At 41.4% G+C, this 27549-nt stretch overlaps 1 protein-coding gene across 1 annotated transcript in view; it reads right to left on the bottom strand.

Annotated features, from left to right (window-relative positions):
* mrc1a (mannose receptor, C type 1a) overlaps positions 1–27549 on the bottom strand; it is a 32510-nt gene that overhangs the window by 421 nt on the left and 4540 nt on the right. The window contains exons 4-30 of the mRNA XM_084108755.1: positions 26463–26618; positions 25859–25972; positions 25615–25755; positions 24356–24544; positions 23652–23809; positions 23419–23532; positions 22959–23074; positions 22282–22430; positions 21979–22175; positions 19718–19833; positions 19528–19609; positions 19019–19163; positions 18626–18664; positions 17380–17546; positions 17237–17301; positions 17013–17113; positions 14689–14828; positions 14253–14355; positions 11263–11447; positions 9445–9550; positions 9070–9302; positions 7835–8000; positions 6907–7059; positions 3492–3608; positions 3252–3413; positions 3119–3151; positions 1–752 (exon numbers count right to left, since the gene is read on the bottom strand). The exon at positions 1–752 is cut by the window's left edge and continues 421 nt beyond it. Of these exons, the coding sequence (XP_083964881.1) occupies positions 514–752; positions 3119–3151; positions 3252–3413; positions 3492–3608; positions 6907–7059; positions 7835–8000; positions 9070–9302; positions 9445–9550; positions 11263–11447; positions 14253–14355; positions 14689–14828; positions 17013–17113; positions 17237–17301; positions 17380–17546; positions 18626–18664; positions 19019–19163; positions 19528–19609; positions 19718–19833; positions 21979–22175; positions 22282–22430; positions 22959–23074; positions 23419–23532; positions 23652–23809; positions 24356–24544; positions 25615–25755; positions 25859–25972; positions 26463–26618 (3686 nt within the window). The 3' untranslated portion in view covers positions 1–513. The remainder of the gene's footprint in view (positions 753–3118; positions 3152–3251; positions 3414–3491; positions 3609–6906; positions 7060–7834; positions 8001–9069; positions 9303–9444; positions 9551–11262; positions 11448–14252; positions 14356–14688; positions 14829–17012; positions 17114–17236; positions 17302–17379; positions 17547–18625; positions 18665–19018; positions 19164–19527; positions 19610–19717; positions 19834–21978; positions 22176–22281; positions 22431–22958; positions 23075–23418; positions 23533–23651; positions 23810–24355; positions 24545–25614; positions 25756–25858; positions 25973–26462; positions 26619–27549) is intronic.

Raw genomic sequence — 27549 nt, 5'->3', positions numbered from 1 at the left:
ACAGCTTGTAAACTTAACTCAGGGTGTGTTTACATGACAACAATATGCTTAAAACGGAGAAGTTTTTCCTATGAGTTTTCCGCGTACAGGCGACACCACTGTCAAAACGATCCCCATTCGAAAACGACCAAAAACGCTGTATTCTGCTGCCAGGCCAATAGATGGCGATGAAACACTATAGACTGAACACGTAATACGCATGTGCATGACATCATCATCTTCAGAGATTCGCGTTGTTGTCGTTTACACAGAGAGCATTTTCAAAAATGTCCACATTGAAACCCGTTTTCAAAAGTTTGCCTTTTCAGGCACCCAAAATGCCGTTTTCGTATAAACGAACGGCGTAAAAAGTTTTACATTTTTAGTTTTGAGTGTAATCTGTCAAAATGACGGATGACTTTCAGATTTTTCCGTCACTGCTAAAAAAAAATCAGTCAATGAGGGAACATTTTTGGTTAACGCGACCACTGGTGTGTGTGTGTGTGTGTGTGTGTGTGTGTGCGCGTGTGTGTGTTAAGCTTGCTCATTCTGTTCGATGTTGGCGACAAGTCCCTTTGTGTCGATAGTGGCAGGAGGCCGTGTGAGGTCCGAGTTGAAGTAGAGGCTGTTGTCAAACGTACACTCTCCAAACACAGGCCTCGGGCTCCTCTTGATGAACAGAAATGTGGCGAGTCCTGCCACCGCGATTATGACCAGCACGACCCCGACTGCGATTCCCGCGGAGCCGTGAGGAGCCTCTTCCACCACAGCGACTGCAACACCAAACAGCATCCAACATTTCATTCATCTTATCAATTAATGTGTAAACGTTGACAGCCCTAATTATAATTACTTTCAATTATTACATGACTCTGTGGAATGCTTGATTCTGATTGGTTAATCGCGCCATCTAACGGTATATTATTCCCCAATAACAACCGCTAAGAACAGAAACACAGGCTCATCCGGGTCACTGAAGTCAGGAAATTTTTTTCTTTGTGGAAGTTTTGCATTTGGTGAGCTAATAAAATATTAAAACTCAGTCAAATCAATATTTTTTGTACAGTTATTTAATTATGCCATCCAGTATCGTGAACTCGCTCTCTCTTGTTTCATTCAAACGCAGCTGCTTGTTTGTACACTGTTGGATTATAAGATACAAACGATTTTAAAACAGTTTAATCTCAAATCAAGATACACTGAACAAAATTATAAACGCAACACTTTTGTTTTTGCCCCCATTTTTCATGAGCTGAACTCAAAAATCTAAGACTTTTTCTATGTACACAAAAGGCCTATTTCTCTCAAATATTGTTCACAGATCTGTTAGTGAGCACTTCTCCTTTGTCGAGATAATCCATCCACCTCACAGGTGTGGCATATCAAGATGTTGATTAGACAGCATGATTATTGCACAGGTGTGCCTTGCTTAGGCTGCCCACAGGGGGCGTGCAATTGACATGCTGACTGCAGGAATGTCCACCAGAGCTGTTGCCTGTGAATTGAATGTTTATTTCTCTACTATAATCCGTCTCCAAAGGTGTTTCAGAGAATTTGGCAGTATATCCAACCGGCCTCACAACCGCAGACCGCGTGTAACCACACCAGCCCAGGACCTCCACATCCAGCATCTTCACCTCCAAGATCGTCTGAGGCCAGCCACCCGGACAGCTGCTGCAACAATCGGTTTGCATAACCAAAGAATTTCTGCACAAACTGTCAGACACCGTCTCTGGGAAGCTCATCTGCATGCTCGTCGTCCTCATCGGGGTCTCGACCTGACTGCAGTTCGTCCTCGTAACCGACTTGAGTGGGCAAATGCTCACATTTGATGGCGTCTGGCACTTTGGAGAGGTGTTCTCTTCACGGATGAATCCCAGTTTTCACTGTACAGGGCAGATGGCAGACAGTGTGTATGGCATCATGTGGGTGAGCGTTTGCTGATGTCAACGTTGTGGATCGAGTGGCCCATGGTGGCAGTGGGGTTATGGTATGGGCAGGCGTATGTTATGGTCAACGAACACAGGTGCATTTCATTGATGGCATTTTGAATGCACAGAGATACCGTGACGAGATCCTGAGGCCCATTGTTGTGCCATTCATCCAAGACCATCACCTCATGTTACAGCATGATAATGCACAGCCCCATGTTGCAAGGATCTGTACACAATTCCTGGAAGCTGAAAACATCCCAGTTCTTGCATGGCCACATACTCACCGGACATGTCACCCATTGAGCATGTTTGGGATGCTCTGGATCTGCGTATATGACAGCGTGTTCTAGGTCCTGCCAATATCCAGCAACTTCGCACAGCCATTGAAGAGGAGTGGACCAACATTCCACAGGCCACAATCAACAACCTGATCAACTCTATGCGAAGGAGATGTGTTGCACTGCTTGCGGCAAATGGTGGTCACACCAGATTCTGACTGGTTTTCGGACCTCCTGAATACAGTAAAATTGCACATTTTAGAGTGGCCTTTTATTGTGGACAGCCTAAGGCACACCTGTGCAATAATCATGCTGTCTAATCAGCATCTTGATATGCCACACCTGTGAGGTGGATGGATTATCTCGGCAAAGGAGAAGTGCTCACTAACACAGATTTAGACAGATTTGTGAACAATATTTGAGAGAAATAGGCCTTTTGTGTACATAGAAAAAGACTTTTCAGTTCAGCTCATGAAAAATGGGGGCAAAAACAAAAGCGTTGCGTTTATAATTTTGTTCAGTGTATCTTATCTCCATAATTATTTATGTGGCGAAATGCTGTGTAATAAGTGGTATGACTGTATACAGTATCTCTTAAATGTCCGTCTAGTTTGATCTTGCCGCTGAAACTGCTCTCTCCACGGAAGCTTTGCGTTTAAACACCTAATAAAATATTTCAACTCAGATCAATATTTTGTCTAATTGTTCACTTATGTGGCAAGTAGGCGTGTAATAAGCGGTGAACATCCAGCCGGTTGTTATCTCAGAATAAACCCCCTTCAGGTGTGTGTGTGTGTGTGTGTTATCTCAGAATAAACCCCTTCAGGCTGATGAAGACCTGATCCTGATCACCCTGTCGGGTTTATTCTGAGATAACAACTGGCTGGATGTACATTATCCCTTACTTAATGAAATGTAGATACATACGTGGTATCGATGGTTTCTCTGTTGGTGGTATAACTGAAATATAAAGACATATTTGTACATGTTTATTACTATTAAACTGAATGGAAAAATAAACTATTAAAGTTGCATTTGTATATGTGCTTGGATAACTAACCTTTTGCAGTCTTGCAGATATAAGGCCTGTAAGCGCTGCAGTGAGCAGTGTTCCACATCCCAGTGTTCGACTGCACTTCCACACACTGACTAACACCATTGGGCATCCGGGGCTTCCAGTTCGTGTAATCCACCACTGTGTTATCAACCCACATCCATTCACCTGGGACACACACACTATCAGAGGGTGTTCTGAGATCATTTTGAGTATTGTGTTTGCTGGATTAAGTACGTTTCTAACCTGAATGACTGCGGTGCATGCCAATCCAGAAGGATTTGATTCCATCCTGCATGATCTCCACATTCTGAATGATAAACTGGGATTCGACTGAGTCCTCGATACTCAGCAACGATGCCCCTGCAATTACACAGTTTTTACTTCTGCAATTATAGTTTTTTTTTCCTGTGATTTGCTAATGATTAAAGGGGTCATGCGATGAGAAATCCGATTTGCCTTGATCTTTTTACACATAAGAGGACTTGTAGCATTAAAACATCCTGCAAGTTCCATGGCTTAAAACTTCCTCCTCATTATAAACATAGCATTTATTTAATCAAGCTCCAAAAACAGCAGGTTTTGATATTGGGTGACCTATGACATAACATGGGAAAATACATTTGCATATGCCCGTCTCCAGAGCAAGACATCGACCAATAGTTATACATCATCACACCATAGGCCCCACCCACTGGCGTTCAGTCTCTTAACAGCTGACATTTACTTTCACTGGATGTGAGCGTTGCGTCAAAAGCAAACATAAGCCATTATAATGACTGATGCTGTCTACACTGATACAGATGTGTGTTCAGATTATAATGACTGATGCTGTCTACACTGATACAGATGTGTGTTCAGATTATAATGACTGATGCTGTCTACACTGATACAGATGTGTGTTCAGATTATAATGACTGACGCTGTCTACACTGATACAGATGTGTGATCAGATTATAATGACTGACTCTGTCTACACTGATACAGATGTGTGTTCAGATTATAATGACTGATGCTGTCTACACTGATACAGATGTGTGTTCAGATTATAATGACTGACGCTGTCTACACTGATACAGATGTGTGATCAGATTATAATGACTGACTCTGTCTACACTGATACAGATGTGTGATCAGATTATAATGACTGACTCTGTCTACACTGATACAGATGTGTGTTCAGATTATAATGACTGATGCTGTCTACACTGATACAGATGTGTGTTCAGATTATAATGACTGATGCTGTCTACACTGATACAGATGTGTGTTCAGATTATAATGACTGATGCTGTCTACACTGATACAGATGTGTGTTCAGATTATAATGACTGACGCTGTCTACACTGATACAGATGTGTGTTCAGATTATAATGACTGACTGTCTACACTGATACAGATGTGTGTTCAGATTATAATGACTGACTCTGTCTACACTGATACAGATGTGTGATCAGATTATAATGACTGACTCTGTCTACACTGATACAGATGTGTGTTCATATTATAATGATTGACGCTGTCTACACTGATACAGATGTGTGTTCAGATTATAATGATTGACGCTGTCTACACTGATACAGATGTGTGTTCAGATTATAATGACTGACTGTCTACACTGATACAGATGTGTGTTCAGATTATAATGACTGACTCTGTCTACACTGATACAGATGTGTGATCAGATTATAATGACTGACTCTGTCTACACTGATACAGATGTGTGTTCATATTATAATGATTGTCGCTGTCTACACTGATACAGATGTGTGTTCAGATTATAATGATTGACGCTGTCTACACTGATACAGATGTGTGTTCAGATTATAATGACTGACGCTGATACACTGATACAGATGTGTGTTCAGATTATAATGACTGACTCTGTCTACACTGATACAGATGTGTCTTCAGATTATAATGACTGACGCTGTCTACACTGATACAGATGTGTGTTCAGATTATAATGACTGACGCTGATACACTGATACAGATGTGTGTTCAGATTATAATGACTGACGCTGTCTACACTGATACAAATGTGTGTTCAGATTATAATGACTGACTCTGTCTACACTGATTCAGATGTGTGTTCAGATTATAATGACTGACTCTGTCTACACTGATTCAGATGTGTGTTCAGATTATAATGACTGACTCTGTCTACACTGATACAGATGTGTGTTCAGATTATAATGACTGATGCTGTCTACACTGATACAGATGTGTGTTCAGATTATAATGACTGACACTGATACACTGATACAGATGTGTGTTCAGATTATAATGACTGACACTGTCTACACTGATACAGATGTGTGTTCAGATTATAATGACTGACTCTGTCTACACTGATACAGATGTGTGTTCAGATTATAATGACTGATGCTGTCTACACTGATACAGATGTGTGTTCAGATTATAATGACTGATGCTGTCTACACTGATACAGATGTGTGTTCAGATTATAATGACTGATGCTGTCTACACTGATACAGATGTGTGTTCAGATTATAATGACTGACACTGATACACTGATACAGATGTGTGTTCAGATTATAATGACTGACACTGTCTACACTGATACAGATGTGTGTTCAGATTATAATGACTGACTCTGTCTACACTGATACAGATGTGTGTTCAGATTATAATGACTGACTCTGTCTACACTGATACAGATGTGTGTTCAGATTATAATGACTGACTCTGTCTACACTGATACAGATGTGTGTTCAGATTATAATGCCTGACTCTGTCTACACTGATACAGATGTGTGTTCAGATTATAATGACTGACACTGATACACTGATACAGATGTGTGTTCAGATTATAATGACTGACACTGTCTACACTGATACAGATGTGTGTTCAGATTATAATGACTGACTCTGTCTACACTGATACAGATGTGTGTTCAGATTATAATGACTGATGCTGTCTACACTAATACAGATGTGTTCAGATTCTGACCTACTCCACACGCTTGAGTCTGTCAACAACAGGACAAATGGAAGAGTGAAAGAACATTCGTCCAGTTCAAACAGCTGGTTTGAGTCTCTGTACAGACTTCAGAATATCCCAGCGTCAGAATAAAGTGGATGTTTTTTTTTAATGGCGTCCCGGATTGTGTCAGAGGATTATATGTTTGTTCTGAGCGTTTGGCTGAGGCACAGTGTAATGGAGAGTTTGCAAATAAACTTTTGTTGAAAGATGAAGCAGCGACTGTATTGGATCTGACAGCAGCTGCATCACAAACCATAAGAAAAGTATTTCATAATGCTTTGTCCATAAATTTTCATAATGTTTTCAAATAACTTACTCGCGTACAATAGCGAGTGGGCGTTGATACGGTTTCCTATGCAGTGATGTTAGCCAATCATAATTGTAGGTGTTTACTGACAAGCCTGAAAGGAGCCACAGGTCATTTCAGACAAAGGCTCAGAATGATAATTTTTCCACATATACTATATTAACATTATAAGTGAACCGTAAGAAACATATTAATTTTTTCTTTTTTTAAATCCATGTCATGAACCCTTTTATTCCAATGCTGTTCGAAATGAAAGTGAATGAGTATCATAATATAGTATCACTGCATTAATGTGGATTCTGTTTAAATTAAAAGAGATTATTTACTTAACAGCAAGTAATGCCTACCTATTCTCATGCACTCCACTGTGGCGTGAGCCCAGCTGTCAGACATGGAGGCCATGAAGGCGTAGCAGTGTCCTCTGAAAGGGATCCAGGTCTTGCGCTTCTTTGACTCGGGGCAGTTCCCCGGCATCTGAGGAGGGTCTGTGGGAGCAATGTCTGAAGGAAGGAACGAGGAATGTCAACTAATAAAACTGTAAGTACAGCACTAGAAGTGTTTGTTTTAATGTTAAAGTTTAAAGTTTTAGCTTTAAATTTTATAAAGCGCTTTTTTTTATTTAAATTAAGCAGAACAGTGACTACTTGTGCATTAAACGGTTATAATTAGGGTTGGGAATCGAAAATTAATTTAAATTCTGGAATCGAATACTCGAGGTCAGGAATCGGATACTTGTTATAAAATTAAAATGTCGATTCCTCTTATCGATTCCTTTGTAAGCATTTCAATATGATTTCAAACCACTCAAGCGTGAGACGACTTGCGCGCTGTTTTCAGTTCTGCTGGCATGTGTATCAGTATATTGGATCCGTGCAGCTCTTAAAGTGACAGCAGCCTAATATTCCTGCAGCCGTCTCTATAATAACACTAATATTCCTGCAGCCGTCTCTATAATAACACATAATAATTGTTTTACCTTATTGGAACTGAAATGAGGAATTGATAAGAATCTGAAATGATATGCAGAATCGAAATTGGAATTAGAATTGTTAAAATTCAAATGATACCCAACCCTAGTTATAATGCACACCTTCCAGCCAATCAGAATCGAGTATTAAGACAGACCATGGTATAAAGTAAATTATTTGCCATTTTCTATATTTGAGCTAACTATGTGAAGGAAATGGTCACACAAGCAATGCCACACCAGTTCTCAAGTTAAATTATGCAAGACAATCTAGATATTTATTGCATGCAGAATTTTGAATGAAATACCTGGGGATCGTTTGCACAGGGAATAATACGCGTTGTTGCATGTAGCCGTTTTCCAGTCTCCATCCGTATCAATATATACACACGCCAAATTGTTTTTGGGCTCTCCTGCTGCCCATTTGCTGTATCTCAGAAGCCAGTTGTCCACCCAGCGGTAACGTCCACTTGTCTGAAGCAAACAAATTTAATTCGTTAGACTTTAAAATCAAGTCTTTGCATTCTGGCAGCGAACATGATTTTGACATTTAGTCAACATCTTTTATGTGTCCTGGAACAACATTTCCTGTTCTTAACCCTAATCCAAACTATTCCTCCAACCCTTTTCCCAATGTTTTTTTATCCCCTCCATGTCTGTCACCTCGCCACTGTCGCCTTATGGCTTGCTTAGTTAATATTCAACAAAATGATTGACACTATTGGATGAGAAGTGAACTCAGCTGGATGATGACAAGGATCTTTGTCAAATATCTTATAGGGTTGTGCAAAATGACCAAGGAGCCCTGTATAAATAATTAGGCTGTGTCAGGTAGACGAATGATCTACTTTAAAAGTCACCACCAACCAAAACAACGTGTCTACACTAGACGCGAGAGGAGGGACGCAACTAAAACAAAGAGAATCCTTGGATGTGGCGCCATTATCAAGATAGTAATAGTAATTAGTAATCCAAAAGTAATCCATTCAGAAATAAAAAATCGTTTTAATGTAACTATAATCTGATGACCAGTTATTCTTACTGTACTTGAACACAGTTTTATAGGGTCTCACACACACAGCTGGAGGCTCTACTGTGGATTTGTTGCGAAATTTGTTGCAAGGTTCTAAGTCTAAAATGAAGGTCGCCTAACGTTAACTTCTTGTTTATTGAGCTGTTGTATAAAATCAATATATCACATTTGCAATCGTGCTGATTTTCAGAAAAATACTCTACATCCTGATTTAAATATTTTTAAAAAATGTCTCATAACAGAGACATTTTTTCCCTGTATATCTTGATTTTTGGGGGGCATTTTTATTAATTTTGGTGGCATTTCTGCCCCGTTAATTCCCGTCTGTTATTCCAGGATCAACAAGGATGTTTATCTAGGAAATATTTATCATTTGGCAAAATCTTTGTAACACATGCTATGTTACCATTTATAATTAGCTTGACATAATTAGCTTTTTTTTTCTTTTCTTTTTTTGTAATGCATTTAAAGTTTACTTTGTGCACACAGATTTAACATGTGATTGTGTACCAAGTTGCTGTTGAGGCCGATCCACAGAGGCTCCTTCAGTTTGCTGACTCTGAGGATGGTGTACGCCTGGCTGATGGAGTCCAGCACACTGGCCAGGTCAGCATCGTCTGCTTTACACTGTCTCCTCGCTTCATCCCAGCTCATTTTCTCCATCTGCACCTTGTATGAATCATTTCCCAGTGTGAAAAAATGTTGTGACGTTACTGTGGTCACAGGACGAGGCAGCTGAGAGTCTATAACACCAAGGTTACACACAGGTCACATACATTAGGTGAAATGAGCACTGACATGGTTTAACAATTACTGATTTGTGTTATAATGTAAGTGATAACATGATACTAACTAAAATTGTATAAATGGATATTGCCCTCTAACCTGTTGTCCTCTTGCAGATGAAACCTCTTTCATCTCCACAGATTTCTACTTTCCACGCACCTGTCATCTTTCCTGGGTTTCTAACCATGACGACACAGTCACAGTTCTGGATGGAACAGGGTTCAGATAAATTAACTCAGCATTTAAAAAAGCAACCAAACAAACATACGTAAATTGCTGTAATTATATGAGGTAACTGAGTTCGACACTGCAAAACCCTGTCTCTTGCTGTTGTTAATACTGCTTACAGGCAAGTTTAAAGGGGTCGTTTAAAATTATGTTTCTCAATAGTTTCCAAAGTTTCCAAAGTGGTTTGCACCAAAAAGTCCAATATTTGCAAAATTATAATTTTCCATCCTCATTTGGATGGAAACTCTGTGTGAAGAACAATCAATCTCAAGGGGTGTGGCCTCTTGCAGAAACTGCTCTGACTGGCTAACTTCATCGCATCGTATCCACGCCCTCCTTTGCAGCACGTCACATGTTTTGATACTGGAGATGGCAAGTGCTGTGATAGAGCCATATATGTTTGAGAAGAAACCAAAATGACAGAGTGTATTAATTTTATTAGCAGCACTCAAACAATGATATGGGTTTTTGAGTGATTTCTGGGAGGCTTTTGATTGGTTTTGACTTGGTTTGGTTTTGGGTGGTTTCTGGGTGTGTTTTTTATCATGATTTGAGCATTTTATTGGACAGTTGTTGTGAGATTTCATTGGTGATTTGATTTCAAATATGAAATTTAATCAAAGAGACTCCAAGTTTCCTCATTCAAAGAGATAGGAACTGCACATGGCCGCCGAGTGAAATGACTTGCCTTAAGTTCTTCTTAGGACGTGCTGTCTTTCATGTATCACGTGTCTTGTGGTCATGAAAACATATAAAGACAGTTAAATTTGTATTTTTCGTGTTCCTGATTGATTTTTAATAATTATTATTTAATTTTTTTTTTGACAAAAATGTCAGGTAAACAACAAAATATAAAAAATAATTTTCGGTCAGATTTGCTTGTGTCACGTGTCCTCTGTCTGGTCACAAGAAGAACAACTGTTAGACATTGAAATGTTCAGTCAAGTGATTTCTAAGAGGCATTTCTATGCAACAAAAAAAGTGTGCTTCACAAGAAAAACAGTATTGTTTTCAGTCAGATTCGGATTTGGTTAATTTTCGTAATGTTTTGTATGTCTGACATAAACATCTCGGGCCCTATTTTAACGATCTGAAACGCAAGTATCAAACGCGAAACGCAAGTAACTTTGTGGGCAGATCTCGGGATAAATTACTCTTGCGCTCGACGCAAATCTAAAATGTGTTGGTCTGAAGTAGCTTCATTACTCATAGGTGTGGTTTGGGTGTAATGTGAAATAAACCAATCAGAGCATCATCTCACATTCCCTTTAAAAGCAGGCACGCTTGTTCCATGGCGGATTGCTATTATAACGGCGGATTTGCCAGATGCACGCCAGGAAAGGTTCACAGCCGAGTTTAAAAACAGAGTTTGCGCCCTTAAAACATCATCTGAATAACGCGCCACTGACTTTAGACGAGGTTTCTCCTGGTCTGTGGCGGAATTATTTTCTGGAACTGCAAAATAGCACCAGGGAACGTTTGCACCGGAACACACCTCCTCTTTTCGCTGAACCGCCCCCGGGAGCGCAAGTTCATTCCCTAATTTACCGACGTGCGTCTGTGGAGGGAAAAGTTTGCTGTGCGTCGGGTGCAAAATAGTTTCTCATCTCAAAAGAGAAACTCTGATGATTCTGGTCATCTTTATAGATACTGGATAGCCTTTGTCAGCAATATGGTGTGAATACCTGCCTCTGAATCAAAGTAGCCATACATCCTGGAAGAGCCGTCTGGGAGTGATGAAGGTTGACCCTTAGCCCAGTTTGTGTAGCTGACACCGTTACCATCAGTCCACAAAAACCTATTCTCCCAATTGACATCATTCAAACCAATCCATACGTCATCATTTGAAGGCAGCATTAGAGTAGTAAGGAATGCTGCAAACAGAATCAAAAGGTCATATTTAATTAATTTTGTTGATCGGCTGGTTTCTTAGCAGAACTGTTCTGTTTTCTGTGTGGACAGACAAATTGCATGTTGTGCCTGGTAAGAACATGGTATTACGTTCAAGTTCAAGTTTAAAGAGTCACAAATGTAAATCACTTATAGTCATTAACGTTTACATACACTTAAGAAAATGGCTTATTCTAAACTTCTTAAATTAAGAAGTGTTCTGTATTATCCATTATAGGAGAGTGTTAACCCAAGAGCAGTTTATTACAGATGAGAAAAAATACAAAATAAACAATGTAAAAAATCCTTAACAATAGTAGCCAAGGGCAACAGGACTAAGCAGAGGTAAAGAAACTAAACTCAAAGAGCTAGAAAAACACAAACAAGACGTGACTCCTGATGGCAGAGTTGGTGGACCAAGGTGAAGCAGGAGGAACAAAGGACCAGGGCAGGCTCGGAGGACCAAGATGGAGTTGGAGGAACAGAGGACCAGGGTAGGCTCATAGGACCAAGGTAAAGCTGGAGGAACAAAGGACCAGGGCAGGCTCGGGAGGACCAAGGTGAAGCCGCAGGAACTGAGGACCAGGGCAGGATTGGAGGTCCAAAGTAGAGCTGGAGGAACTGAGGGCCAGGGCAGGTTCGGAGGACCAAGGTGGAGCCGGAGGAACAGGGGACCAGGGCAGGCTCAGAGGACCAAGGTGGAGCCGGAGGAACAGGGGACCAGGGCAGGTTCGGAGGACCAAGGTGGAGCCGGAGGAACTGAGGACCAGGGCAGGCTCGGAGGACCAAGGAGGAGCCGGAGGAACAGGGGACCAGGGCAGGCTCAGAGGACCAAGGTGAAGCCGGAGGAACAGGGGACCAGGGCAGGCTCAGAGGACCAAGGTGGAGCCGGAGGAACAGGGGACCAGGGCAGGTTCGGAGGACCAAGGTGTAGCCGAAGGAACTGAGGACCAGGGCAGCCTCGGAGGACCAAGGAGGAGCCGGAGGAACTGAGGACCAGGGCAGGCTCGGAGGACCAAGGAGGAGCCGGGGGAACAGGGGACCAGGGCAGGCTCGGAGGACCAAGGAGGAGCCGGAGGAACAGGGGACCAGGGCAGGCTCAGAGGACTAAGGTGGAGCCGGAGGAACAGGGGACCAGGGCAGGCTCAGAGGACCAAGGTGAAGCCGGAGGAACAGGGGACCAGGGCAGGTTCGGAGGACCAAGGTGCAGCCGGAGGAACAGGGGACCAGGGCAGGCTCGGAGGACCAAGGTGGAGCCGCAGGAACTGAGGACCAGGGCAGGCTCGGAGGACCAAGGAGGAGCCGGAGGAACTGAGGACCAGGGCAGGCTCAGAGGACCAAGGAGGAGCCGAAGGAACCGGGTACCAGGGCAGGCTCAGAGGACCAAGGAGGAGCCAGAGGAACGGAGGAGCAGGGCAGGCTTGGAGGACCAAGGTGGAGCCGGAGGAACAGGGTACCAGAGCAGGCTCAGAGGACCAAGGTGGAGCCAGAGGAACGGAGGAGCAGGGCAGGCTTGGAGGACCAAGGTGGAGCCGGAGGAACAGGGTACCAGGGCAGGCTCGGAGGACCAAGGAGGAGCCGGAGGAACTGAGGACCAGGGCAGGCTCAGAGGACCAAGGTGGAGCCGGAGGAACTGAGGACCAGGGCAGGCTCGGAGGACCAAGGAGGAGCCGGAGGAACTGAGGACCAGGGCAGGCTCAGAGGACCAAGGAGGAGCCGAAGGAACAGGGTACCAGGGCAGGCTCAGAGGACCAAGGAGGAGCCAGAGGAACAGAGGAGCAGGGCAGGCTAAGAGGACCAAGGAGGAGCCGAAGGAACAGGGTACCAGGGCAGGCTCAGAGGACCAAGGAGGAGCCAGAGGAACGGAGGAGCAGGGCAGGCTCAGAGGACCAAGGTGGAGCCGGAGGAACTGAGGACCAGGGCAGGCTCGGAGGACCAAGGAGGAGCCGGAGGAACTGAGGACCAGGGCAGGCTCAGAGGACCAAGGAGGAGCCGGAGGAACTGAGGACCAGGGCAGGCTCAGAGGACCAAGGAGGAGCCGAAGGAACAGGGTACCAGGGCAGGCTCAGAGGACCAAGGTGGAGCCAGAGGAACAAAGGATCGGGGCAGACTCAGTACATAGCTGTGATAATGACTGCCGTCAATTCCCTCGGTAGCCAGAATGGTCGACACAGTCTTAAAGCCTATGCTCATAAATCATACCAAAAAAAAAATTAATTCTCAATGTAGAATTTGATACACGTATGGTCTCATATAACATATACCCAAATATCAATCTGTGTAACCCATGGGTACTTAACCACACAATAGAAAAGGGAAAGAAAGGAAATAATTGTTCAGCTACTATTCCCCCTCCCCCCAGACAAAACTACAAATGGTTCAGTCCAATTAGGGGGTATGCTAATGATACAAAAAGTGTTTGATGGTACAGCATCAGACTGGAAGGCCAACAGCCAAAACAAAAGGTTTGGGGGGATTCTTACAAGAAATAAAGGTAATTCTGACTGAAATTAAACTGTGTTGTGTAGTTTTTAAAAGGAATAATTTAATTGAACAACATGTTGGAGCAAACGGACAAACAAAAATATCAGATTCATTTGAAATAGGGAAAACAATTACACAACACCATTCTGATTTATAAGATGGTAAATGTAGTATCAGTTAGTGATGTGTGCATGTGTGTCAAGTCCATGTAATGTAACCATGTAACCGGCACTTTCTCTTCTTAAGCAGATTTCTCACAATAACCAGCTTTTTGGTGTACATGTAAATGTAATGTAAATGCTCACCTTGCTCTTCATGACGCCGAATGGACACCAGATTGCCTCCATGTGAAACACAGTGTTCCCGAGATTTATGCCAAGTCATCTTAGTATTAAAATACTTGTAACACTATTTGAAAATACAAGTGCTTTGAATTAGAATGTGCAGATTTCATGCAGGCCTGGTAATGTAGGCCTGGTTTCACAGAGAGGGCTTAATTAAGCCAGGATTAGTTCAATAAGGACATTTAGGTAGCTTTTATAATGTGCCTTAGAAAAAATAACATTACTGGTGTGCATCTTGAGACAGTACATCAATGGCACTGACATATTTTAAGATATTTCAGTGCAAGTTACAGTACTTTCAGCTAAAACAGCTCAAACATGCATTTCAGTCTGGGACTAGCTTAAGCCTTGTCTGTGAAACCGGCCAATTATGTTTGTATGATGAAATGACTCTCACTCTGCCCTGAAACATGGTCCATTCTGGAGTACAGCCTCCTGGTGGCACAGTGGAGGGCGACATGGTGGCATTGACAAAGTTGGCACTTCTCTTACAGATAGAGGGCAACACCACACCACAGTTGATATCATTCCAGAATCCTTTAAAAAAAAAAACATATTGCTAATACTTTGTGCAGAGAATAGAGGATAATGCAGCTATAAAAACTTTATAATCACATACAGTATGTCTTGGCAAATAGATGACATACTGTAATATTGTAGGTGCAGAACACTGAATTGATGCTTTAAGCTTTTATAAAACTATACCCATTATAAACCTAAAGTATACTGTCAACCATATTGCTTGTCGTCCATATACCTTAAGCCATACTTTTCCGTTATTGTTGCTCTTTATGACATTAAAGACTGTAAAAAGTGAAACTGTTTTTTTCCACATTTAACATATACCCATTAAACAACCCTTATCAAAGGCAATCAAGTATGCTGATTACTATCAAAATCAATCATTATTATATAATCAGTGATTATTATCAATCAAGTGTATTTAATCTAATGTTTGGGACATGAGGTATCTCAACAACCCATTAACGTATTGAGAAAACTTGACTGGACAAGCATGACTGAAGGCAGTGGTTCCCAACACTGGTCCTGGAGCCCCAACACTGCACGTGTTTGATGTCTCGAGGTCCTGGGCTGCGTTTAACTCTGTTTTTTTATGCCCTTCCCTCGCTAACTTCCCTCCGTCTCATTCATTTGGCTGTACGTCATTGCATAAGTTGCATGAGTGCCCATCACTGGCAGAACCCTTGAAATGTGTTTAAATGGAGCACAATAGCCCTTGATCACTTAAATCCGCAATGGAGCTGCTTCACTATTTACATTTAATTTTTCTTATGAATATGTTTTGCGCACCTTTCAATAGAACTGTATGTATGCTTGGGCCGTTGGAGAAAATATAAAAACAAGGGATGCACCGATACCACTTTTTTTCAGACCAAGTACAAGTACTTACATTTGAGTACTTGCCGATACCAAGTACCGATATGAGTACTTAATACCATTACAGTTCTTCTAACAATGTTTTATTTTCATCAGATGTTTTTCCCTTTCTGACTGTAACAAAGTAAATAAACAACTTGTATAACCAAATTGCTTGTGTTAAAGGAGCTATTTCTCACCCCTCCTCTTGACATTTTAGCAGAGCATAGTTTGCAGTCTGCTCTACTTTTATCATCATCGCTTAAAATATCTCCAAACGGCTGACATTACTCCTCCTCCGACTACCTGCTCAACTGACGAGAGCTTAGGCTAATGTCACGTTGCCATCAGGGGCCGTTCACATGTGTTTTTGCGCGTGCAAATTCGTTATTTCAAATGTAGACGCGCGGCAAGCGCGCACATAATAAGCGATGTGGTCGCAATCTTTCCAGGCGCTCGCGTGTCCATGTTCATGGTTACATAGCAATGACAGACGCCCGCCTTTGGAAAGAAGAAGAAAGCCGCGCTTTCCACAGGTTTTTAGACGCGATATGTGAACGGCATGAGTACATGAGCACAGTATCGAGCCGACACACGAGTACTGCTATCAGTATCGGTGCATCCCTAAAAGATACTGAAGTGTACATATTGAGTAGACTCGTTTCCTCGATGGTCTGTCTAAATACACCTCTTTCGTCTACTAGACGAAGTTGAGCGCACTTTAAAACGGCAGCAGGGAAGTGCTTAGGGAAGTTTTGAGTATGTCTACACAGCCTTGGAGTCTCTACTAACGAGTTGATGAGTGGAATCAGCCATGTTTGATTAGAGAGACATCACATGACACCATTTCCAAACTAAAAAACTTTGTATGTGTTTTGGCCGTTCATTTACATGACTATGGTTTTTTGGGGACCTGAAAACGCAAACTTTTGAATATGATACAAAGTGAGATCGCCATCTACTGGCCAGGCAGCAGAACGCAGCGTTTTTATTCGTTTAAGCGGATTCATGTGATCGGGGATAATTTCGACTGCTCTGTCGTCTGTACGAGAAAAACGCAAAGGAAAAACTTCTCCGTTTTTAGTACATTGTTGTCATGTGAACGTAACCTGGGGTTTCTCCAGGACCAGGGTTGTGAACTAAGGCACAGTGTCATCTAGTGGTCAAAAGACATGGGAGAAAAATTCCTGCAGACTCCTAAACCCAGCTCAACCAGCTAATCAAGGTCTTTAGGCTTAATAGAGGCTTCCAGAAGCCGGTTGGAGTAAAAGGATTGAACACCGTTGCTTTACGCCACTCTGACATACTACTCTACATAGGAACCGCACTGATGAGGAGTCTTACCCATACTCTTGTACATGGTCACACAATTCTCATCATTATTGGCAAAATTTGGTTCATTTTGACTCCATGATGTATATACAACAGGTGAACCGTCCACCCAGCTATAAATAGAAAAAGAAAAAAATCTATATTATAAAACCAGCACAAATGTACTTAAATTAAACAATGCCTAAAGTATCTGTTGCATAATAACTAGTTTATGCATCCAACTCATTCACACTCACTTAAATGTTTTGTCCAACTCCAATCTCATCCCGATGTAGTATTGACCCTCTGACTTCTTCAATATCTGTAAAACAGTGTCAATAACCCTACTGAATGATCATGCAATAATGTTATAGCATTAATGGGAATCACGGTAATTGACCTGCTTCCATAAAAACTTCCTCTCTGTTTGACCAGTGATGACAACGAGATCGGCGTGATTCCTCTTGCAGACCGCGCGAGCTTCTTCCATAGGTAGGAGGTCTTCATTAATGAAGTACTGACTCTCGTTGAACTGGATCCAGCCATCAGATGTCATGTTATATTTCACTGTGGATTAAAAACAACTTAACTTAGCATTGTCTTCATCTGTGAGTGTGTGATTTGCACTAGTCATGATAACTCTGACATCCTTTACTCAGCCTTACATCATTGCATTGACAATGTTTACAACCTGTTCCACAATTGAAGCTCTATTCCATAACATGACCGGAGATCGTGAGCAGGAGCTGTCAACTGATCGCAATTGCAAAAAAAAAAAAAAAAGTTTTCTGTTTTCTGAAATGTTATATTCAAATATGCAACTGAGGCATTATCTCAGCATATCTCATATATAATTAAATATGCACTAATTTGCATAAACGTCCAGAACAGAAATCTGAACACTGGATTAAGCCAGGTTCAAAATTTGGTTAAATTTTAGAGGTAAAGGTGGACTTCTCTTTTTATCACTCCATAAATCTGAAAATACTATCAACAGCGAGAGAGAGAAAGAACAAAAAAACATTTCCACCATTTATTTTTTATGTTGTATAAAATCAGGCAAATTATATATGATTAAACCCCTTTACAATATGGATAGGAATATAAGTGCTGCTGAAGTGAAGATAAAACTCATTTTGAGAAGACGGCCTTTACAGATTTGTATTGTAATTGAGATCTACACATGCAAATGGATCAAGTGCAAATAAAAGCAGCAGTTAAAAGTGTATTTTGGATGTTTCCACTAGTTTAAAACAACACTTTATGAAATGCCAAACTGCATGAAAAAACTGTTTTTGCCTGTAGTGTCTTGCTTTAAGTTAGTAAGTGATGTTAAAAATTGCTCTGCATTTAATGAGCTGACGTGTTTTAGTCCCAGTCGATTATTCTAGATGTGAATAATCTATTCTATTCTAGATATGCATTATCCACAAATTATGTTACATTAAATAAAACCTAACCGGTCTACGGTGTGGACGCGGCCTGTGAGGTTTTCTCCTTAAGACCGTGGAAATGTTAAAAAAATAATAATAAATAAAAATAATTACATAACATCTTAATATAATGAAGGGCTAAACATTACAATTGGGGTTAGGAAATACATGAAAAGAGATTATGCTAATGAATTATGATTATGAAGTACTAACCTTGGCTTGCAGAAGTCGGTGCAGGTTTTGGAGTTGTGCCTATTGAACAAACAGTGAAAAAGCGTTATAGTTAAGTTTATGCGCATGTTGTACGGGACTAGTTTCATCAGAATATAAATCAAAACAGCATTTAGTTACACTAGTTTCTGACCATTAAACCGTAGATCATTATTCATTATTCAGTTACAGTGTGAGTTTGCATAATCACTGAGATTGAGAATGACTTCATGCCTGGACAATAGGCATCCTGTAGTTATCATTTTTGTGCGAATTAACCCTAACCTCACATGAAGAACACAGAACCACATCAGTACATTACAACAAGTGGCAAGTTTGCATTTAGACTCTGAGATTTAATACGCAGATCTATTTGACAGATCCATGCATGTGTACCTATTGATATCTGGCAAATCCAGTCTTTTAAGGTTTCGCAAGCCACGTCGTTCCACTTGCGTCCGTAACTGAAGCCCGTTTCTGCACAGTGCTCCAGGTTGTTGTAGTTGTTGGGTTCTCCGTAACCCCAGTTCTCAAAATCAGACTGAAAACAAATGCAAACACACATTCACACAGGAGATAGTTGGTATGATAAAGTGGACAGTTATATTTTTTAACCAGACAATTCCAACTCAAATCAAGAGATATCTGCATGTTTATTTATTCGGTGAATAGTCGTGTAATAATCAGGATATTTCCGGTGTTCTGACAATATATTCCTGTCAGTATGTGTGACTTTGCGTGGTTTTAAGCATTAATGCGACTAAACCTTGGGGTCTTTGGAGCTTAGAAAAAGGTCACAGATTACAGGTAATGCTTCCAGCCTTCTTTCCTCCACCGTTTCAGTCACATATAATATATTAGACTTTGTAGATTACATTGACTTCAGTATAATGAGAGACACTCACAGGAGTTTCATCAGCCCACACAAACCCCGAATCACTGTTCAGCATACTGAAGCCTATCCACGCCGTGTCTGCGTTCGAATACCTGCAGAATATACACATTTACCTTCATACATGGAGTTCTCTACATAATCATCATGTTTTACTGACCAACACATAATAATAGAGAGTTAGATCAGTGTGAAACACTCACGGTAACATGCTGAATTCTCGTGGAGAGTGGAAGCTCACCAGGTCTCCACCAATGACTTGACAGAAGCTACGAGCGTCCAGCCAAGTCCTCTTCTCGTCCGCCGGCCTCTGGAATACCTGAGGTGTGATCGTCACAAACAGAGATGAATTTCCTTTATTTGAATTTCTTTTAGTCATAAAAAGACTGCAGATGATACAACAAAATTTAGTTTAACGGAAACGCTAATGTTCTTATTTCGTTCTAGACGATAAGCTGAGACGACAACAACACACACTGTTTTCTCAAGAGCCACTGAACTGAAATCATTTCATATTTGATGATCTTTATACAGTTATTGAACACAACTGAATAAACACTGAACTGATTTCACCTGAATTATGAATTACAGTTTACTATTGTCTTTTTACAGCAGAATTGTTCATTATTTTACTGTTTATTACTGTAAAGATGCTTTGAAACAATCTGTATTGTATAAAGCGCTATATAAATAAAGCTAAATTGACTGAATATGTTATTTTCAAACAGAAAATGCATTTGAACTGGTTGTATTTTGGTGCGGTCATGATGTATTTAAAACATCTTATCATAACATGTAGATTACGTTATTTTTAAAAAACCCTCTGGTGATGTTCGGTCATTTTTGATACAGTATATACACTCACCTAAAGGATTATTAGGAACACCATACTAATACTGTGTTTGACCCCCTTTCGCCTTCAGAACTGCCTTAATTCTACGTGGCATTGATTCAACAAGGTGCTGAAAGCATTCTTTAGAAATGTTGGCCCATATTGATAGGATAGCATCTTGCAGTTGATGGAGATTTGTGGGATGCACATCCAGGGCACGAAGCTCCCGTTCCACCACATCCCAAAGATGCTCTATTGGGTTGAGATCTGGTGACTGTGGGGGCTTTGAAATGATTCGAGCTTTGTGACATAGTGCATTATCCTGCTGGAAGTAGCCATCAGAGGATGGGTACATGGTGGTCATAAAGGGATGGACATGGCCAGAAACAATGCTCAGGTAGGCCGTGGCATTTAAACGATGCCCAATTGGCACTAAGGGGCCTAAAGTGTGCCAAGAAAACATCCCCCACACCATTACACCACCACCACCAGCCTGCACAGTGGTAACAAGGCATGATGGATCCATGTTCTCATTCTGTTTACGCCAAATTCTGACTCTACCATCTCAATGTCTCAACAGAAATCGAGACTCATCAGACCAGGCAACATTTTTCCAGTCTTCAACTGTCCAATTTTGGTGAGCTTGTGCAAATTGTAGCCTCTTTTTCCTATTTGTAGTGGAGATGAGTGGTACCCGGTGGGGTCTTCTGCTGTTGTAGCCCATCCGCCTCAAGGTTGTGCGTGTTGTGGCTTCACAAATGCTTTGCTGCATACCTTGGTTGTAACGAGTGGTTATTTCAGTCAAAGTTGCTCTTCTATCAGCTTGAATCAGTCGGCCCATTCTCCTCTGACCTCTAGCATCAACAAGGCATTTTCGCCCACAGGACTGCCGCATACTGGATGTTTTTCCCTTTTCACACCATTCTTTGTAAACCCTAGAAATGGTTGTGCGTGAAAATCCCAGTAACTGAGCAGATTGTGAAATACTCTGGCACCAACAACCATGCCACGCTCAAAATTGCTTAAATCACCTTTCTTTCCCATTCTGACATTCAGTTTGGAGTTCAGGAGATTGTCTTGACCAGGACCACACCCCTAAATGCATTGAAGCAACTGCCATGTAATTGGTTGATTAGATAATTGCATTAATGAGAAATTGAACAGGTGTTCCTAATAATCCTTTAGGTGAGTGTATATATAAATGTGGGGGTTTTTTTGTTTTTTTTTACTTCATTGGAATGGTACGAAACTTGGTAAAGGTTTTGGCACTTGCTCTGTGAACACAAACTAAAATCATGGACATGATTCGAAAAGATTTTTTTACACTTTTTTTTAATTTAGATGTGGTTCCCAAGACGTTAATACAACATTGTGTAAAATAGTGTTCTCATGGGTTAAGCACGCTCCAGATTAGCAAGCGACATCACAGTCAATGGCCATACTTATACATTTGAACATAACAGCATAATAGAGACTCAGGCTGTAGGTTTAATAATCCATTTACAAATTTCAGGTTAAAGTTGGTGCATGTTTCCCATAATGATGACTCTGAGGTCAGTGTTTGCTGGTTTAAACCCCCACTAGAGATCCCTGATGAAGTTTTTTAAGCGTTTGATCTGTGTTCACGTTTACCTGAATGCAACTGCCTGAATCTTTCTTCATCCATCCCGACGCACAGGTGAGCGGTTGTGTCGTTGGCGGCTCTCTTGTTGTAGTAACACCCTCCGCCATTTTTTTACAGATGAACTTCTGTTTACTTTTAGAGTCCAGAACATCCCATAATCCCGCCGACGTTCCTGTCAGCATGGCCACGCAACCCTGGTGTCTTTCTAACAGACAGGAGAACAAAAGCTAAACTTCCCAACTCAGGCAGATTCAGACAGTGCAAGCGTAATATTTACATTTCATAAGAGCTGTGATCATTGGTCCACACACCTGGCATGCCTACGTTAAAGTGTGTGAACTTGACTTTATCTCCATTGCTCCACTGGAAGCGCTCCAGGCGTTCGGTGTTACACAAGCCGATCCAGAAATACTTTTCAGGCCTGAGACCGACCAGGCTAATGAGAAAAGCGTTCTCATACCTAATTGAAGACAAAACATTGAAGTAATGTGATGTGTGTGTAATGAAATATCATAACGAAACATTATCATGCCTCATGGACAGAGCAGATGGGTGAATCTGGGTTATATTTCACTAAATCAAAAGGGGGAAAAGAAGTCCACGAAGAAACTGAAGCTTTAAGGAAAATTAAGATTATTTGTATTGTTAGATTTTCAGTACAGTTAGTCCAGAGATAATCTTAATGTGATGAATAAACACACTGACGAGGGTAACTTCGCTCGCATTCATTCATAAATTTTTACTATACATTCATTCACAGATTTTGTTTGACATTTTTTGCAATGGAAGTGTAGTGTGAACCCTTTTTTGCTGCGGCGCCCAGAGAGCGATTGGGGGTTAGGAGCCTTTCTCAAGTCATGAGAATCAAACCTGCAACCTTCGGGACACCAGTCTGACTCTCTAACCATTAGGCCACAAGTCTGCCTATTAAAGCACATTTTGCATAAGCTGAGCCTTTAGTTCTGTTGTAGCCTATATCCACCATTACCTGTCGGCAACATCCACCAGTCGAGCTCCCGTCTGCTCACACACCAGTTTGGCCTCAGGAAAAGTCTTGCTCTCCATGGCGATGAGATAGCAGTGAGATCCATAGCGGACCCATCCCTGTGGGAACCAGACGCACATGAGGACCTCTTCCTCACACGTCTCGTACAATTACAGTAGAGAAACACTGTTTTATCAGCTACAAGTCTCTGGATTTAAATTAAAATATAAGAACTTTGACAATTTATCAAAATGTCGCGATTAATAAATACTGTAGAAGTATTTAGTTCATGTTTATTTAACAAATGAGATCTTGTTGTAAAGTGTTGAGCAATGAAAGACAGCAAGACTGAAGCACATTCCCAAATAATGATAGATGGATGCACAGATGGATTCCTTTATTATTTAAATATCTGTTTGATTTTCTCTTTTGTTCATGAAAGTATAACCCAGTCTGGACTCACCGCTTGGCATCCGAGACTGGCGAGCTCCACGGCTCCATCCGGTTTGCTGGTGGACTTCTTCTTGCAGATGTATCCGCGCTCCGCGTCGCACACGTGATCTGCCCATCTGCCCTCCTGTTACAGAGACTCAATCAACTCACTAATATCCAAATGTCATAGTTTCACATGGAAACGTCGGTCTGATCTGTTTCAAAAGAACCTGGGGAAAATAACAATAATAAAAAAACACCCACCTTTCCTTTGATGAGAACACAATCCTCCATGCGATTTATGAGGTGTGAAGGTTCTCCAACTATCCACTTGGTGAAGGTGACGTGTGTTCTGTCCGACCACTCGAACAGGTTCTGGACCCTCTGATCGTTGAGTCCAATCCACAGTTCATCAGTCGGCACTACAGAGCAAACACTCACAGTGGTAAGTGAAATAAGCCGGGTCTGATGAGAATCCAGAACATGATGTGAGACGGGTCCACGGCCGGCCAGTGAGAGAACGATGTCCACTTGTTCTTCCCTCTAGAAAAGCTTAGGCTTTGTTAAAGTCCCCCTGTTGTCGATCATTTTATCCCTTAAAACTCATCTTTGATCAGCAAAATGACATATTTAAGCATTTCTTCCTTAAAAAAAAATTCTTCATGCCTTAAAATAGCTTGAATGTAACTCGACACCCTTGCCTCATTTAGTATACGCAGTTCTATGAATATGCAAATGAGCCCCGCCTCCACTCACTCAGCTCAGAGATCCGCTCGTTGACGATCACATGTTGATCTGATTGGTTACAAGGTAGTTTGTGATGTCAGAAACACCAGCGATTTCAAATTTCTGATTTTTGAGCCGGTAATGACTGAATCGTACCCGTAGTGAGAACCGTACCCCTAGACCTTCATGTGTTTGTTTGGTCTGTGTGTTTCTATATGGACGTAGAGACAGCTCATACTTACAGTAGCCAGTCTGTGATATAATGAAGCTGTGCTCCTCGATGTTGTGAACGCTGGCTAAGTCTGCGCCCTCCCTGTGACACGCGGCTAGCGCATCGCTCCAGCTCGTCTTCTTGCTGCGCTGCAGATGATAGCAGTGGCCGGCGTACGGCACCCACGCCACAGAGGGACAGAAGTTAGGCTGATCTTTACCTGCAGCAGACAAAAATAACTATTCGTTTAGTATAAATGATAAAACATGTTAGGAAGCTTCTGAAACTTTCAGACAAAGGCTTTGTCAAGCCAATGTAAAAAAAAATTCTCGACGAACTTTACGTTTGTATTGTGTTTTATTTCATTTTATTGGTTTGAGTGTGTGTGTGTGTGTGTGTGTGTGTGTGTGTGTTTGTGTTTCTGCTGCTGTAATGCCATAATTTCCCTTTGGGGATTAATAAATAATGGTATGGTATCGTACTGTATTGTATCGCATCGTATGGTATCGTATTGTAATCGTATCGTATTGTATCGTAAACGTGTCATAAACGTATCGTAAACGTGTCATAAACGTATCATATCGTAATCATATCATATTGTATCATATTGTATTGTATCGCAAACGTATCTTATCATATCAAATCGAATCGTATGGTATGGTGCGGTACCGTATCGTATCTTATCAAATCGTTTAGTTTCATATCGTATCGAATAGTATGGTATCGTATGGTATAGTATAGTATAGTATAGTATAGTATAGTATAGTATAGTATAGTATAGTATAGTATCTTATCTTATCTTATCTTATCTTATCTTATCTTATCTTATCTTATCGTATCGTATCGTATCGTATCGTACCGTACCATACCATACCGTATTGTATTGTATCCTATCGTATCGTATCGTATCATATCGTATCCTATCGTATTGTATCGTATCGTACCGTATTGTATCGTATCGTATCCTTTCGTATCATATCGTACAGTACTGTATCGTATCATATCGTATCGTATCGTATCGTATCGTATCGTATCGTATCGTATCCTATCGTATCCTTTCGTATCGTATCGTACCGTACTGTATCGTATCGTATCGTATCCTATCGTATCCTTTCGTATCGTATCGTACCGTACTGTATCGTATCGTATCGTATCCTATCGTATCCTATCGTATCGTATCCTATCGTATCCTATCGTATCCTTTCGTATCGTATCGTACCGTACTGTATCGTATCCTATCGTATCATACCATATCCTATGGTATCGTATCGTATCATACCGTATCCGTACCTGGTGGAGGTGTGTGGTCTGTAGAATTGCCTTTGCTGCAGATGTAGCCCAGTTTCTTACTGCAGGCCATACTCTCCCACTTTGATGCTTTACCAGCATTTAATGCTGCACAGTTCAGGCCTGGTTCCAGAGACGGGTGCCCTAAAGATTATAAAACATGCATCTGATCAATTCCACAACTCAAACTGGACTTGCTTTGTATGGGTGCATGAGTAAAGTTCTGTGCGCAGGGGATTTTATTCACCAGGAGCCCAGTTCAGATATCTGAATGGCTGTCCATTACTCCACTGCCAGCCACTGTCAAAGTCAAGACTGTTCAGTCCAATCCAGAGTGTGGAGCCAATGACATTCGTCAGACCTAAAGGATAAAGCATACAGTATATTGAAATGCTAATTTATGTATCATATTATTTCATAATCATCAAGCGTAGTGTCAGTTCTGGCAGGTCACGTTAGTCAAGCTTGTATCAGTGATTCTCAGCTGATCCTCGTCTACCTATAGGAACATGAAGCCTATATATAAGCTATTGCGTTTCTCAGGAGCTAATTACCCTCCTCCATCCCCAGCTCCACCTGTCTCCAGTCAGGATTTGGCATTCAGATTAATGAAATAAATTAAATAAATAAATTAATTATATCTGCAATACATTCATGTTGGTTCTGTTCTGTTTACCATAAGGAGGGTTATTGCTTCTCTTATCCATGCTAGTTCTTGCCCAGAACTGAACCATACCGCCAATTCAGACTGTATGCTAACTGTCAATCGTATACAGAAATGTGAGGATGGCCGTGAGATCTTTGTGTGTGTGTGTGTGTGTGTGTGTGTGTGTGTGTGTGTGTGTGTGTACCTGATATGTAACTCTGCTCGTGCAGTTCTGCTATGCTCAGGAGATCGGCCTCTTGCTGCTGGCAGCTCGCTCTCGCCTGATACCACGTCAGAACCGACTGTGTGTTCCTCTGATACAACACACCCGTCACGGGGTCACTGTCCCACCCGGAGCCGGCTATATGAAGAGAGAGAAGAAGAGGGAGAAGAAGAGGGAGAAGAAGAGGGAGAAGAAGACAGAGCTAAAACTTATAGTAGACAATAACAATATCCTTGTGGGGACAATTGATGGGTAGGTATAGGGGTCGGGTAAGTGTGTTTGTGTGTGTGTGTGTGTCTGTGTGTGTGTGTGTGTGTGTGTGTGTGTGTGTGTGTGTGTGTGTGTGGATACAACTGTAGACTAATAATTCTGGTATTCGGAAGTTTGGGCCATGTCCATAAGAGTGTGATCAGGGGGATGCAAAAAAAGGAGGCAAAAAGGCTTGCAAAATTCTGCTCTGTTTCAGCCATAGGGAGCATGCAGATATGGAGACGGAGATGTTTTGTTTATCCTTAATGTGTTGAGAATCTTAAATAGAAGGACCTGTACAAGTGTGTGAGCCATGAATTGTAGACCTGTCACCGTGTCAAAGACTCTTCCCAGAGTATTTGGATCTTGTTTTCTTTGTAATGTCTTTCAGATCCAAATAAAAGTATTCAAATGTGTGTGTGTGTGTGTGTGTGTGTGTGTGTGTGTGTGTGTGTGTGTGTGTGTTATAGGATGTGCTTGTCAGCAGATCAGTTTCCAGTTATCCTGCTTGCATTTTCAAGGGAAAACAGGAAAATGAAGGAATGTCACAGTCTAGATCAGCAACAGCAGCATTTCTCTCATCTTCTCTTCCTTCCTCTCTCTCCCTTGTCAAGGAGGTAATAAATTCACTACTGCAGGAATAGCTATTTTATTCTCAAATACATGTAAATAAGGCTGGGCGATACAGCTAAACATTGATACATATCTCAATATTTTTGCATTTGCTCTAAGAGTTTTTAAAAAGGGGATTTTGCACCCCATGATAAAGACATGATCTGAATAGAAACGCTACTGTTCCAAAGTACACAATTTACTTCAA

This window comes from Abramis brama, assembly GCF_963993115.1.
Source record: "Abramis brama genome assembly, chromosome: 3".
NCBI lineage: Eukaryota > Metazoa > Chordata > Actinopteri > Cypriniformes > Leuciscidae > Abramis > Abramis brama.
Note: the sequence above shows the minus strand (reverse complement) of the source record. Positions and strands in the feature narration are given on the sequence as shown.